Here is a 16634-nt window from a genome sequence, read left to right on the forward strand (position 1 = left end):
AAATACTTTTGGGTGTTTTTTCACTTTTTCACTAAACTGAAAAAACGCTTCATGAAACATGGTGCCTGCAGTGTCTCCCCTTAAAACTGTCTTTATTGTGAAGATTTGGTCTAAAAGCTCTGTTTATTTTGTGCTATTTTTCAGGATCATAACCGTCTGGTCGTGTCCAACCTCCGGCCGGCCACCTTCTACAGGTTAGAGGTTCAGGTCATCACCACAGCAGGAGAAGGACCTGCGACAAAGAAGATCTTCCAGACACCCGAGCGGCCGCCGCTTCAGCAAAGTAAGCAAACAAGATTCTGGAGGTTAAAGTAGGGCTGGGCCGATTAACGATATCATATCGAATCGCGATAAAATTTATGTTAATAACGATGATAAGCTCTAGACATTTTTTGCTCGATATGGATTAATCTAAGAGCCAATCACACAGCAGAAATATGCGACAGCGGCCAATCAGCGTGCAGCGTGCGTGTGCATGTCAAAGTACAAAGTTCATTTCCTAGCGCACTTTGCGAAGCAAACTTAACACCAGGATGACAACAACAACAAAAAAAGAGCGGAAGCAGTGACGAAAGTGAATCTAACCTCGAGTTATTGTCCAAAGATGTTGAAATTGCCGACAAAAAAGGTAGCACGAATTCCGTTATATAAGTGGTTTGACTATCTGAAAAGTGACTCAGCTCAGCTGAGAGTTTGGCGCGATTGTTAAAACTGAAACCGAAAGCAAAAAACGCACGCGCATTCAAAAGCAATTTTAATCCCCTTTGTTTAGAAAGTGACTCCACAATGCACGCAAATTAGGCTACATGACGTATCTAGGCTGTTATTAGTATGTAGGCTATGATAGGTTGTGTATGTCTATAGCTCTGTATCATGCTTGAAATATTCGGTCTCTATTTGCACTTTGAATATTTAGAGAGTAGCCTACTTTGATTATGGCTGAATTATCTGCACTTGATACGATTAAGAAAGAACTGTGTCGTAATTTTTTGTTATTTATACCAGTGTTGTTTTTGACAACCATCTTAGATTTAGTCTTAGTCTTAGTCTTTTGGACTAAAATGGTTATTAGTTTTAGTCAAATTTTAGTCACTTCTATATGTGATAGTTTTAGTCCAATTTTAGTCGACGAAAAGTCAAAAATGTTTTAGTCTAGTTTTAGTCAAAAAAAGGGGAAAAAGTAGTCTTTTAAGAAATTAATGTAGGTCAGTAAGTATTTTTCTGTTGGGTAGTGTCACTTATAAGTTCTGAAAATAGCAGATCTATAGTTCAACACAATGTGAGCTTCCGGATCGACAATTTTTACCAATAATTACAATAATGAAGGAATGTTTTAAAACATAAAAGACAAACAAGGATGGAATGCTAAAACGGCTTGCCATAGTAGTATGGCAAAGAGTATTTAATGCTAAAACGGCTTGCCATAGCGGCAGATATTTTCCGGTTTTGATTGGCGTGCACAATAAGCGGAAATGCATTTTAAACGTCTGACGGACCAGCCACTAACATTTTCGTCTATTCTCGTCTCGTCAACGAAAACTCACACACGTCTCGTCATGTTTTAGTCTTAAACGAGCCATTTTTATCTCGTCATCGTCTCGTTATCGTCATGAAAAAAAGTGGCGTCAACGAAATGATTTCGTCATCGTTGACGAAAACAACACTGATTTATACTGTAGATTGTTTCAAAATGCAGTGGTTGCCTCTAATTTAAATAGCTCAACCTATAATAGAGAAAATAAACAATTGTGTTAATAATAATAAATAAATAAATAATTATCTTACAAATTATGTTTTTACAATAATTTTATGTTTACATTTTGCACATTTGCTCTCATTTACCATACTCTGTCACAACTATCGTTTTTTAATTTATTTTAGTAAGTTGTTTTAATTTTTAAGGCCAAATCTGTAATCTGTTTTAAAATGTAATTTAATGAACCCTTTAATTTTTGTGGCTTTAGTCACTGTTGGGATACTATTCTAAAGCTTGGCAACATCAACAGCTTATATCGAAATATATATCGTCATCGTTCAATATGGGAAAAAATGTATCGAGATTACATTTGTGCCATATCGCCCAGCCCTAGGTTAAAGGGAGTGTGAGAAACCGCTAGTAACTGATTACATGTATTATGGACAGTGGCGTATGGGACACCCCCGCAGTCCCCGCAAAAGACGCCAGACTTGAGCGCAAAGGTAGTGCATTGGAGCAGGTTTAATGTTCTTAAATAACAACCAGGGAAAATCCATTTTTCTCACATTTCACGCAGTGTTGTTTTCGTCAACGATGACGATGACGAAATCATTTCGTTGACGCCACTTTTTTTCATGACGATAACGAGACGATGACGAGATAAAAATGGCTCGTTGATGACTAAAACATGACGAGACGTGTGTGAGTTTTCGTTGACGAGACGAGAATAGACGAAAATGTTAGTGGGTGGTCCGTCAGACGTTTAAAATGCACAACATTTCCGCGTATTGTGCATGCCAATTAAAACCGGAAAATATCTGCCGCTATGGCAAGCCGTTTTAGCATTAAATACTCTTTGCCATACTAGTATGGCAAGCCATTTTAGCATTAAATACTCTTTGCCATACTAGTATGGAAAGCCGTTTTAGCATTAAATACTCTTTGCTATACTAGTATGGAAAGCCGTTTTAGCATTAAATACTCTTTGCCATACTAGTATGGAAAGCCATTTTAGCATTAAATACTCTTTGCCATACTAGTATGGAAAGCCATTTTAGCATTAAATACTCTTTGCCATACTAGTAAGGCAAGCCATTTTAGCATTAAATACTCTTTGCCATACTAGTATGGCAAGCCGTTTTAGCATTCCATCCTTGTTTGTCTTTTATGTTCTAAAACATTCCTTCATTATTGTAATTATTGGTGAAAATAGTCGATCCGGAAGCTCACATTGTGTTGAACTATAGATCTGCTATTTTCACAACTTACAAGTGACACTACCCAACAGCAAAATACTTACTGACCTACATTAATTTGTTAAAAGACTACTTTTTCCCCTTTTTTGACTAAAACTAGACTAAAACCTTTTTGACTTTTCGTCGACTAAAACTAGACTAAAACCTTTTTGACTTTTCGTCGACTAAAATTGGACTAAAACTAATAAGCATTTTAGTCCAAAAGACTAAGACTATGACTAAATCTAAGATGGTTGTCAAAAACAACACTGGTTTCACGTGTTATAAACACTACACTTCTAAGACAACAGCGCTGTATTCAAAGAGGATATTTTTACACTTAAAGTTCTTAAAGAACTTAAAGAATTCGCTCCCTCGCTTTACTAAATGTTGTGCACAACTTACTAGTAGTTCACTTTCAGAACAAAAATGAACACAGCGCACAGATAATGCACTCACCCCCTTGTCATCCGAGATGTTCATGTCTTTCTTTCTTTAGTCGTAAGGAAATTATGTTTTTTGGGTGAACGTTTCAGGATTTCTCTCTATATAATAGACTTCTATGGTGCCCCTGAGTTTGAACTTCCAAAATGCAGTTTAAATGCAGCTTTAAACAGCTCTAAATGATCCCAGATGAGGAAGAAAGGTCTTATCTCGCGAAACGATCAGTCATTTTCTAAAAACATTTACAACTTATTTACTTTTTAATCTCAAATGCTCGCCTTGTCTAGCTCTGCTTGTACTCTGTGTATTCCAGTTCATAACAGTTAGGGTATGTCAATAAACTCTCATCTCATTTTGTCCTCCAGCTTTAAAATCGTCCAACATCGCTGCAGAAGTACAGACTCAGTGTTTACAAGTGAACGTGCATAGAAATTAAAACACCCTTTACAAAAAAAGGTACAATGGCAATGTAGGATGATTTTGAAGTTGGAGGAGAAAAAGAGATTGGAGTTTTTTTTTTTGACATACCCTAACTTTTATACACGCAGAGCTAGACCAGATGAGCATTTGAGGTTTAAAAGTATTTTTTTTTAGAAAATAACCGATTGTTTAGCTAGATAAGACCCTACTTTTCTCGGCTGTGATCGTTTAGAGCCATTTGAAGCTGCATTTTGGAAGTTCAAACTCGGGAGCACCATTGAAGTCCACTATATGGAGAGAAATCCTGAAATGTTTTCCTCAAAAAACATAATTTCCTTACGACTGAAGAAAGACATGAACATCTTGGATGACATAAGGGTGAGTACATTATCTGTAAATTCTTGTTCTGAAAGTGAACTAATCCTGTAACTAAATCCTGGTCATGATTTAGTATTTAGTATGTCATGCACAATTTAGTAAAATGAGAAAATATAAATTTTTGCAGATGATTTTTTATTTTTTTTGTATGCTTAAGCACGGTTTAAAACAACCAGAAAAATTGGTTCACTCTGAGCAGAATCTGTGTTTTCCTGTTTCTGTCCATGCGTTTCTCTGTATTATTACAATTCAGCGTTTTCTTTAGGCTACTCAAGAAGAAGAAAAAACAAGCTCTTTTCGAGATTTTGGCCAAATGTTTCAAACAAAGAAAACACTTTTAACGCTTTTAAAGACATTTTCAAGATATTTAAAATGTTTGCTGTATAGCTAAAAACACGCTACTTGCATAAAATTGCGTTTCGATACTATTTTATACTATTAAATAAAATGCAGACTGTGGCCTATGAGATATTTGTGTATTATTATTGTTAAGGAATCCTCCTGCTATTGCTAAAATAACAATCAAATTGGAGCAGCGGCAGTTATTCCTCCATGTTCATTTATTCCTAAATATTTATAAAAGCACATTATATGCTCTATATGCCTATGCTATTAATAATAACGTAAAATGCATCAATGCAATGATAATTCACCGCATTCATTATTGATAAATCTGTTATGTAAATGGGAATTTCAGCCATTTAGTGCAATGGAAATTCTCCAAAACATTTATATTTGCATATGATTGCATATGAATCTTTCACACTGACGTTTTCATGTGTTTTTGTTCTTTACAGAAACTCGTCTTCATCATCATCAGCTTCAGCATCAGAAGTCCTCAGCGGAGAAACACTGAAACAATCAGAAGACGCAACACGACGTGCAGCTAATCGCAGCTTTCGATAGACGCGAAACCACAGAATATTCAGCGTCCGCTCTGAACACCTCTCCCAAGCACTACGGTTTTAATCCGACAACTTTGATTAAGAAATCGACCCAAACTCTTGAGCATCAGCAGTGTTTCATGTGTGAATTTACACCATTTCAGGGTCAAAAGCTGAGTGAATCATGGCGGTTTGATCATGCTATATGAAATTGTGTTATATTTTAATGGAAGAATGGCTGATTCAACTGGAGAAACTTCAGAAAATTCTGCATTAACTGAGAGCAAGTCAAACCTTCACTTATTCAGTCGTGGTTTGCACGCTCTCATGTCATTGCAAAAGCGTAAACTGTTGTTTTTATGAATTTTAATGCAGATCTTTTACATTTAAGAGCATTGTAAGTTGTTTTCGAACAATCTACTTACGCTTATGATGCTTTTAGGAAATGCTCATAACTCAAAACAGTTAAATATTTTGATTTGGCATCAACAATCCATCTTTGTTGCCTCTTATTAATATGTTAGCAGTATTGCATTAAAGATTAACCGAGAGTGTTGTGTTTATTAGTAATTACATATGCGTGTTTTCCGACGAAACGACGTAAACTGTATATGTTCTCGGCTGTAGAGATGTTTGTTGTGGCAGTCAGTGAATGTTGATGTTGATATTTATTTATGTGTGTATTGCAACGCTTCATTTGTATGTGAGTGTGTGTATTTTTTTCCATGTATTAGCAAGGCATTGTTTTTTTTTTTCCAAATGCAACTTCTTGTAAAGACATAATGTAAAAAAAAAAAGAATTGTACATATAGTCATATGTTCCGTTATTTCCCTGGATAGAAACCTGTACATACTTTTAAGTAATAAAATAATCCTTCTACTCCTTCTGTAGTCCTGTGTTTATTGAAAACATTCAAACATCAAATCTGTGGGAAAGAAAATGTTACTTATTAAAACAATCAACAATAAATAAATATATAAACATGAAATATTTGTTTACCTGCATGTAACTCATTAGAAAACGATTTACAAGTAACGAAATGTTTGAAATATAAATTTTAAATCTCAAGGGGATTTAAAAATAAATAAATAAAAGTTTTAAAAAGCGTTTAATTAAACCAGACGCGATCGCGTTTATTGATGCAAACGTTGAGTACAGCGTTTTAACACTGGAGATTTTATTCAAAAGAAAGCATTCTGACTTTATAACTCGCAAATCTGACTTTTTTTTCTCAGGACTGAGATATAAACGCACAATTGCAAGTTATAAAGACAGAATTGCAAGATATAAACTCACAATTCTGACTTTTTTCCTTAGAATTGCGTCATATAAACTCATGTAAACTGACTTTTTTTTTCTAAAAATTACTAATTGTATCTTGTTTGTATGACTTTTTTTTTCTCAGAATTTATATCACACAATTCTGACTTTATAACTTGCAATTGCGACTTCATTTCTCAGAATTGCAAGTTTATACTTTGGAATTCTGACTTTATAACTCGCAATTGTGAGTTTATATCTCACAATTCTGAGAAAAAAGGTCACAATAACCTTTTTAAATTGTTTTATTTAGTGGCGGAAACGAGCTTCCATAATTTGATCCAAAGTACAGCAAAAACTGTAAAATTTTGAAATATTTTTACTATTTAAAATAACTGCTTTCTATGTGACTATATTTTAAAATGTGTAATTTATTCCTGTGATTTTAAAGCTTAATCTTTAGCATCATTACTGGTCTTTAGTGTCACTTGATCCGTCAGAAATCATTCTAATATTCTGATTTGCTGATAAAAAAAAATATTATTATTGTTGAAAACAGCTGAGTAGATTTTTTCAGGTTTCTTGATGAATAGAAAGTTCAGAAAAACAGCATTTATCTGAAATCTTTTGTAACATTATAAATGTCTTTATCATCACGTTTGATCAAGTGTATTTGATAAAGGGATTCCCAAACATTTTTGTCAATCAAACCCTTTGACTTAACATATTTACTTGTAAATGTTAATATTTAAATCGCTTAACTTTCAAGTAACAAAATAATCCTTCTACTCCTTTATCTGTAGTTTTGTGTTTACAGAAAACATTTAAACATCAAATCTGTGGGAAAGAAAATGTTAACTATTAAAACAATCAACAAAAATATATACAAAATATTTGTTTACCTGCATGTCAGTTGTCCATTAACTCGTTAGGAAACGATTAACATATAAAGAAATGTTTGAAATATACATTTTAAATCTCAAGGGGATTTCAAAGAAATAAATAAAAGTTTGAAAATGGCTTGAAACGCGTTTAATTAAACCAGACGCGATCGCGTTTTATTGATGTAAACGTTGAGTACAGCGTTTTAGCGTTGGAGATTTTATTCAAAAGCACCACGTGACGTAAAAGAGCGCGAATCGTCATTGAAGCACGTGACGCACTGCTTCCCGCCACTGTAGTTCTTTCAGTCAGTGTGAACACGCTGAGCAGCTAGAAATGTTCTTCAACGTGGTTTATTGGATCACCAGAAATCTTTAACATGTCAGCAACATACAACACTCTGAGTGAACCTTTTGGATGTGATTACTGAGGTAAGTTTGATTTACTTGCTCAGCAAGGTTCAAGTAGTGATATGAGAAACCAATCTTTTCGAAACTTTGAATCAGTTTGCAAAATGGCGCTGGTGACGCCTGCTGGACAGAACAAAAACAGCCCAAACGTGCACAAAAACACTTAAAAATTAAAAAAAAAAAAAAAACTTTCTCAAGGCAATCTTCTTTGTTATACAAATGTGTCTACAAATGTATAAAACTGGTTCACTGGAAATGTTTTATATAAAGTATAATGCAGGGTACAAGGTGTTTTAAGTAGGCCTACTTGAATTTGACTTTTTGAAATTTAAGGTCTGGAAAACCCTTGAAAATATTACTATTCCTGAAGAGGTACTTGAAAAGTGCTTGGATTATTGAAAAGCAATGTGTCAATGAAATTAGTGTTTACTTTGTTCCATAAGCACATTTATCTCTTCACTCAAAATTAACAATTTAAAACATGCTTTTTTTTGCTTATTTCAGTAAATGTAATACAACTAGTGAGCTAAGCCAGTAGTAGTAGTAGTACTGATAGTGTAACATGGCTAAAGACGCAAAAACTGGAAGCGATGAACCAAATTAATTTAGTGAGTTATTTACGATGGAACCGCTCCGATTTATTCAAACTGGTGACTTTGATCATTCATGTCAAAAGATTCACTAGCAAAACCCAGATCAAATTTGAAGTGCTATTCATTTACGAAATGCGTCGCAAAATGATTCACAGTTCTTGTAGGCTATCGCGAATCATTTGAGCTGGATCGGGACTTTGGAGCGGGTTCGTGAATCATTTGACTTCGCGTATCCCTTATGAAAATTAACCGTGGTTTTATTATAGTAAAAGTACAGTTATCATGTTTAAAAAAATATTTTTTTAAGTATCGATTTACTATTTGTATAACCACAGTTTTACTACAAATGCCATGGTTAAACTATGGTTAGTGTAGCAAAACCCATCTTTTGATTCCGTTCAGAACTTTGGGGTGCAGATCGTGGGTCATTTGGTTTAGATGGGAACTACGGCGTGGATTTGGGAGTCATTTAATTCTGATGGGGACCTTAAATCGCGTTTTGTGAATCATTTCAGTTAGTTTTGAGAGGTTTGTGAGTCATTTGCCTTATCAGAGCTTTGCGTATTGCAAATAATTTTATTTAGATCGGTACTTCAAATTGCGTATCCTGAATCATTTGATTTGGTTCAGAACTTCAGGGCGGGTTAGTGAATCATTTGATTCAGTTCGGAGATTTTGCAGGTTTGTAAATATTTTGATTTAGTTTGGAACTTCGGGGCAGGATTGTGAATCTTTTGATTCAGATTGGAACTTCGGGGCAGGATTGTGAATCTTTTGATTCAGATTGGAACTTCAAGGCAGGATTGTGAATCTTTTGATTCAGATCGGAACTTCAAGGCAGGATTGTGAATCTTTTGATTCAGATCGGAACTTCAAGGCAGGATTGTGAATCTTTTGATTCAGATCGGAACTTCAGGGCAGGATTGTGAATCTTTTGATTCAGATCGGAACTTCAAGGCAGGATTGTGAATCTTTTGATTCAGATCGGAACTTCAAGGCAGGATTGTGAATCTTTTGATTCAGATCGGAACTTCAAGGCAGGATTGTGAATCTTTTGATTCAGATCGGAACTTCAAGGCAGGATTGTGAATCTTTTGATTCAGATCGGAACTTCAAGGCAGGATTGTGAATCTTTTGATTCAGATCGGAACTTCAAGGCAGGATTGTGAATCTTTTGATTCAGATCGGAACTTCAAGGCAGGATTGTGAATCTTTTGATTCAGATTGGAACTTCGGGGCAGGATTGTGAATCTTTTGATTCAGATTGGAACTTCAAGGCAGGATTGTGAATCTTTTGATTCAGATTGGAACTTCGGGGCAGGATTGTGAATCTTTTGATTCAGATTGGAACTTCAAGGCAGGATTGTGAATCTTTTGATTCAGATCGGAACTTCAAGGCAGGATTGTGAATCTTTTGATTCAGACTGGAACTTCGGGGCAGGATTGTGAATCTTTTGATTCAGATTGGAACTTCAAGGCAGGATTGTGAATCTTTTGATTCAGATCGGAACTTCAAGGCAGGATTGTGAATCTTTTGATTCAGATCGGAACTTCAAGGCAGGATTGTGAATCTTTTGATTCAGATTGGAACTTCAAGGCAGGATTGTGAATCTTTTGATTCAGATTGGAACTTCAAGGCAGGATTGTGAATCTTTTGATTCAGATTGGAACTTCAAGGCAGGATTGTGAATCTTTTGATTCAGATTGGAACTTCGGGGCAGGATTGTGAATCTTTTGATTCAGATTGGAACTTCGGGGCAGGATTGTGAATCTTTTGATTCAGATTGGAACTTCGGGGCAGGATTGTGAATCTTTTGATTCAGATTGGAACTTCGGGGCAGGATTGTGAATCTTTTGATTCAGATCGGAACTTCAAGGCAGGATTGTGAATCTTTTGATTCAGATTGGAACTTCGGGGCAGGATTGTGAATCTTTTGATTCAGATTGGAACTTCAAGGCAGGATTGTGAATCTTTTGATTCAGATTGGAACTTCGGGGCAGGATTGTGAATCTTTTGATTCAGATTGGAACTTCGGGGCAGGATTGTGAATCTTTTGATTCAGATTGGAACTTCAAGGCAGGATTGTGAATCTTTTGATTCAGATTGGAACTTCAAGGCAGGATTGTGAATCTTTTGATTCAGATTGGAACTTCAAGGCAGGATTGTGAATCTTTTGATTCAGATTGGAACTTCAAGGCAGGATTGTGAATCTTTTGATTCAGATTGGAACTTCAAGGCAGGATTGTGAATCTTTTGATTCAGATTGGAACTTCGGGGCAGGATTGTGAATCTTTTGATTCAGATTGGAACTTCGGGGCAGGATTGTGAATCTTTTGATTCAGATTGGAACTTCAAGGCAGGATTGTGAATCTTTTGATTCAGATTGGAACTTCGGGGCAGGATTGTGAATCTTTTGATTCAGATTGGAACTTCGGGGCAGGATTGTGAATCTTTTGATTCAGATTGGAACTTCAAGGCAGGATTGTGAATCTTTTGATTCAGATTGGAACTTCGGGGCAGGATTGTGAATCTTTTGATTCAGATTGGAACTTCGGGGCAGGATTGTGAATCTTTTGATTCAGATTGGAACTTCGGGGCAGGATTGTGAATCTTTTGATTCAGATTGGAACTTCGGGGCAGGATTGTGAATCTTTTGATTCAGATTGGAACTTCGGGGCAGGATTGTGAATCTTTTGATTCAGATCGGAACTTCGGGGCAGGTTCGAGATTTTTTTTTTCTTCGATTTCTTTTTTTTTAATTTAATTAAAATATTAAGGCAGTACAGTTATAAAAAAAAAAATCAAAGGTAACATATAGAAAATATACACAAATGCAAAATCCCTTAAAATTTACCGTGGTTTTACTGTAGTAAACATGTTTTTTTTTACAACCAGTTTTACTACAAATACCATGGTTAAACTATGGTTAGTGTAGAAAAAACATGGTTGATTTGTGCTTGTCACGGTTTAACTATAGTAACCATGTTTTTTGCCAGGTTAACAAAAAAAGTAATGTGTTTTTATGAACAGAACTTTAGACAATCTATAGAAAACAAATTTAAAACATAAAGAAATCTCACTTACAAAATTGTAACAAAAGATTGCATGAACATTACAAATCTGTGTTTTTGTGTGGGTTCATTGGCAAGCAAGTGAATAAATCTTACTCAGAAAAGACAGAACCAGCAACTCACTTCAATGTCTGCCTTAAAAAATAAAAAGTAGTGCATGAAAAGTGTTTGAAAGTCCTGGAATTTCATTTTACAGCATCTGTGATTCTGTACGAAATGTATAGAAAAAGCTTTACAAAGCAGTGGTTTGAAAGCGGCCATCACTAGTTTGAAACAAAAGATTTGCAAAGGTTTCAAGGTTTCACGAAGCGGTGTTTGGCCAATGAGCATCTCTAATGTGACAGTGGTTGAGCGCTGAATGCTGTGGGAGTCTTAATGTTTTTCCTTTCTGTAAATGTTGGCAGCTCTTTTTAGACCAGAAACAAGGCTGAAGTCCAGTTATTTGAGTCCATTATCCAGCGACCTTCTGTCCCTGCTCTCTTCATCCATCGGTGATGTTCTTTCACTGTGTTTATGTACAGGTCTATTATATCACAATCGATTAGTTCCTCACTGTCTGTGTGAGTTAATCCTCTTGAGCTCAGCTCTGGTTTCTTTCTCTCAGGTTCAAAACCAGAACCTTTCATTCAGTCCTGCTTTCCAGCAAATGCCATGCTGCTCGTCTGAAGGCTTCAAACTGTCTTAAAAACAACAAAGGACACAGACAATCAGCAGGGTTTTGTGGATCCTACTTTTAAATTCTCAAAAAATCTGATAGAGTCACATGATCTTTGCTTATGATCAAGAGTTTTCATGCAAGTCCGACCGAGATTCCTCCGGTGTTTTGATCTTTGTCGTCATTTAGCAGAAGGGTTTGAGGACTGAGAGCGTCTCGCATGTCTTGTTTTCTCATCGGAGCCGGTTCTGGAGATTAACGCAGTACTTAGCTGCTCTTTTCTGTTCGTTGCAGCTCTTACGTGACCTTCACTGCTCTCTTTTCATCTCAATGCGTTCTTTACTGTCCTTGTTGAGCATAAAGAGATTTAATTTTGTGTTGCGGTAGCCAACGTTAGTTTTTTTCCCGGTAGTTTAGCCTACTTTGTGTAATAACGAAAACATTTATTTCAGTGAAAATATAAGTCCAAAACTCTCTATTTTAACATTTTGAACAATAGGGCTCTACAATCTTTTTCTTTTCTTTTTTTTCTTTTTTTTAGAAATTCTTGAGTGTTTTAATTTTTCTGATAACCAAATGAAAGCATAAACATTTATTTTTAATCAAATGAAAAATAAACCCTTTTAATTTTTGGCAAACAAACAGGTTTACTGTTAAAATTAAGACATGGAAGAAAAATTCTGTTTTAAATAATTGTATTTTTTTTTTTACAATTAAGTGGTTAATCTTGTTGTAATATATATTTTTATTTATAATATATTGTCAATTATTTAAATAGGAACATATAAATACCTACATTATACTGTACAAAAGTAATACAAGACTAATATTGGGCGTTGGGATAAGATAATGGCAGGGAAAACACTGGTTTTAATGAGATAATTGCCATTTTTACAAGAAAATATGTTGTTTTAATGAGAAAACATCTCGTTATTACAAAAAAGTTGTTTTAATGAGATAATTGTCATTTTTACGAGAAAAGATGTAGTTTTTAATGAGAAAATTGTCATTTTTAAAAGAAAAGATGTCGTTTTAATGAGAAAACATCTCATTATTACGAGAAAATATTTTAGTTTTAATGACATAATTGAAATTTTTACAAGAAAAGATGTCGTTTTAATGAGAAAACATCTCGTTATTACAAAAAGATGTTGTTTTTACAAGATAATTGTCATTTTTATGATAAAAGATGTCGTTTTAATGAGAAAACATCTCTTTATTATGAGAAAAGATGTAGTTTTAATGAGATAATTGTCAATTTTACAAGAAAAGATGTCATTTAACTCAAACATCTCGTTACTATGAAAAAGATCTTGTTTTAACGAGAACTTTCATTTTTAAGAGAAAAAATTTAGTTCTAATGAGATAATTGTCATTTTTACAAGAAAAGATGTAGTTTTAATGAGATAATTGTCATTTTTACAAGAAAATGTAATTTTTTAATGAGAAAACATCTTATAATGAGAAAAGATGTAGTTTTAATGAGATAATTGTCATTTGTATGGGTAAAGATGTCGTTTTAATGAGAAAACATCTCGTTATTACGAGAAAAGATGTAGTTTTAATGAGATAATTGTCAATTTTACAAGAAAAGATGTCATTTAACGAGAAAACATCTCGTTACTATGAAAAAGATGTTGTTTTAACGAGATAATTTTCATTTTTAAGAGAAAATGTAATTTTTTAATGAGAAAACATCTTATAATAAGAAAATATGTACTTTTAATGAGATAATTATCATTTTTAAAAGAAAAGATGTTGTTTTAATGAGAAAACATCTCGTTATTACGAAAAAAAGATGTAGTTTTTATGAGAAAAGAAATCTTATGACATAGAGTGGAAAAAAAATGTGTGGCAGCAATGCGTCACCATAATTTTAAACCATTTAAACCAACTTTAAACGTTTTACTTTTTACATTCCATGAAATCAAACAGTAAATGACTCCTGTTTAATGTTCTTAAGGTGGAATGATTGTTCTTTGAAGTCTGCTGCTTTAAATTCTCGAGCTCTTGATAGCAGCATTGATTCTGATGTCAATGTTTTTATCGTTCATCAGCTGAAAGTGATTCCAAATATATTGTTTCTACGTGCCTTTATTGTTATAGCTATGGTGTGGACTCCTGTATTTTTAATGTTATCTGCTGTGAACAGACTTTTATCATTCATCAAAACCTTCCATTGGACAAAAGCTTCTTTATAATGGAAAAAGGGTTCTTGTGACTATTAAAACTGTCTTTTTCACAAAGAAAAAATGTTTTAAGAACCGTTCACTGAAAGAATCTTTTTAAAACCAAAGTGCGCTTCTGTGGCATTGTTGTGAATAAACACCCTTTATGTTTAGAAGTGCATTGCCAAATTCTACCGTTTTTCCATTTTGTCCCTTTTTTTCTTTTATTAGATATTGCAGGCTGGCAGGAGACCTCATGACCTTGCTCAGGGCTCTGGGGTGTTTCTGGTTAGACTCTGCAGAGGGAAACTCGACTAACGCACATGAAAGACATATTCTGCCAAGCCACTAGGATGTTTCGTCTACATGTAATGAAGAACAGAGAATGTGCCATGCAAGAAACCCACAGCATTTTTGAGCTCAAGCACCTTTGCATAGGTACATACACCAACACCAATGACAAGACACTACAAGTGGATAGAGTAAAAAATAGAAATTATGCATATCACCATATTTCCCTAGATGATTAATTACATTGAGAATTGCAAATGTATATATATTTTAATGTGTATTACAACTTTGCTGTTTAAATGTGCAAACTGTGCATAATCTAATTAAACTCATTTCCAGAAGATAAATCTGAACATTAGTTGAAACCAGGTTCAAAATTGTTTGATTTCGTTGTCTTGTTGGAGTTAATTTATTTTTATTTTTTTAAATATTGGCAAAATATAAACTCACATTACCAAAAAGAAAATGGTGAAATAAAAAGCAGAAATTATATTTTTAGTTTTATTCTGTAGAAAAAAAATGTTGAACTTCTACGAGAATACAGTCGAACTTCTACGAGAATACAGTCGAAATGCTACGGGAATACAGTTGTAATACTACGAGAATGCAGTTGAAATACTGCGAGAATAAAGTCGGAATACCACGGGAATACAGTCGAAATGCTACGGGGATACAGTCATAATGCTACGAAAATACAGTCGTAATGCTACGAGAGTAAAGTCGCAATACTGCGTGAATACAGTCGAAATACTAAATAAGACTAAATAAAAAGAAAAAAAATTGTTTTATTCTGTGGAAGAAAAAAAATCATGAGATGCAGAGAGAACCAATTAGTACAGCCCTACACATGAAATAATTGACCATTAAATGGTATTGTTGAGATTGTTCCATGGCCATGGGAGAATAAAATCGAACCACTACAAGAATAGTCAAAATACTATGAGAATAGAGTCGAAAAACTATGAGAATACAGTCATAGTACTATGAGAATACAGTCGAAATACTGTGAGAATACAGTCGAACTTCTACGAGAATACAGTCGAAATACTACGAGAATACAGTCGAAATACTACGAGAATACAGTCGAAATACTACGAGAATACAGTCGAACTTCTACGAGAATACAGTCGAACTTCTACGAGAATGCAGTCGAAATACTACGAGAATACAGTCGAAATACTACGAGAATACAGTCGAAATACTACGAGAATACAGTCGAAATACTACGAGAATACAGTCGAAATACTACGAGAATACAGTCGAACTTCTACGAGAATACAGCCGAACTTCTACGAGAATACAGTCGAAATACTACGAGAATACAGTCGAACTTCTACAAGAATACAGTCGAAATACTACGAGAATACAGTCGAAATACTACGAGAATACAGTCGAAATACTACGAGAATACAGTCGAAATACTACGAGAATACAGTCGAAATACTATGAGAATACAGTCGAAATACTACGAGAATACAGTCGAAATACTACGAGAATACAGTCGAACTTCTACGAGAATACAGTCGAACTTCTACGAGAATACAGTCGAAATACTACGAGAATACAGTCGAAATACTACAAGAATACAGTCGAACTTCTACGAGAATACAGTCGAACTTCTACGAGAATACAGCCGAACTTCTACGAGAATACAGTCGAAATACTATGAGAATACAGTCGAAATACTATGAGAATACAGTCGAAATACTATGAGAATACAGTCATAATACTATGAGAATACAGTCATAATACTATGAGAATACAGTCGAACTTCTATGAGAATACATTCCAACTTCTATGAGAATACAGCCGAACTTCTACGAGAATAGTCGAAATACTATGAGAATACAGTCATAATACTATGAGAATACAGTCGAACTTCTACAAGAATACAGTCGAACTTCTACGAGAATACAGTCGAACTTCTACGAGAATACAGTACTTCTACGAGAATACAGACGAACTTCTACGAGAATACAGTCGAACTTCTACGAGAATACAGTGGAACTTCTACGAGAATACAGTCGAAATACTATGAGAATACAGTCATAATACTATGAGAATACAGTCGAACTTCTACAAGAATACAGTCGAACTTCTACAAGAATACAGTCGAACTTCTACGAGAATACAGTCGAACTTCTACGAGAATACAGACGAACTTCTAGGAGAATACAGTCAAAATACCACGGGAATACAGTCGAAATACTGTGAGAAAACAGTCGAAATACTGTGAGAAAACAGT

At 34.5% G+C, this 16634-nt stretch overlaps 1 protein-coding gene across 1 annotated transcript in view; it reads left to right on the plus strand.

Moving 5' to 3' along the window:
- Nucleotides 1–5940, plus strand: part of LOC141340237 (anosmin-1-like) — a 29878-nt gene extending 23938 nt beyond the window's left edge. Inside the window, exons 7-8 of the mRNA XM_073845161.1 lie at nucleotides 145–283; nucleotides 4971–5940. Coding sequence (XP_073701262.1) covers nucleotides 145–283; nucleotides 4971–5029 — 198 coding nt within the window. The 3' untranslated portion in view covers nucleotides 5030–5940. The remainder of the gene's footprint in view (nucleotides 1–144; nucleotides 284–4970) is intronic.
- Nucleotides 5941–16634: the final 10694 nt, after the last annotated feature.

Source organism: Garra rufa, chromosome 8 (genome assembly GCF_049309525.1).
Source record: "Garra rufa chromosome 8, GarRuf1.0, whole genome shotgun sequence".
Classification (NCBI taxonomy): domain Eukaryota; kingdom Metazoa; phylum Chordata; class Actinopteri; order Cypriniformes; family Cyprinidae; genus Garra; species Garra rufa.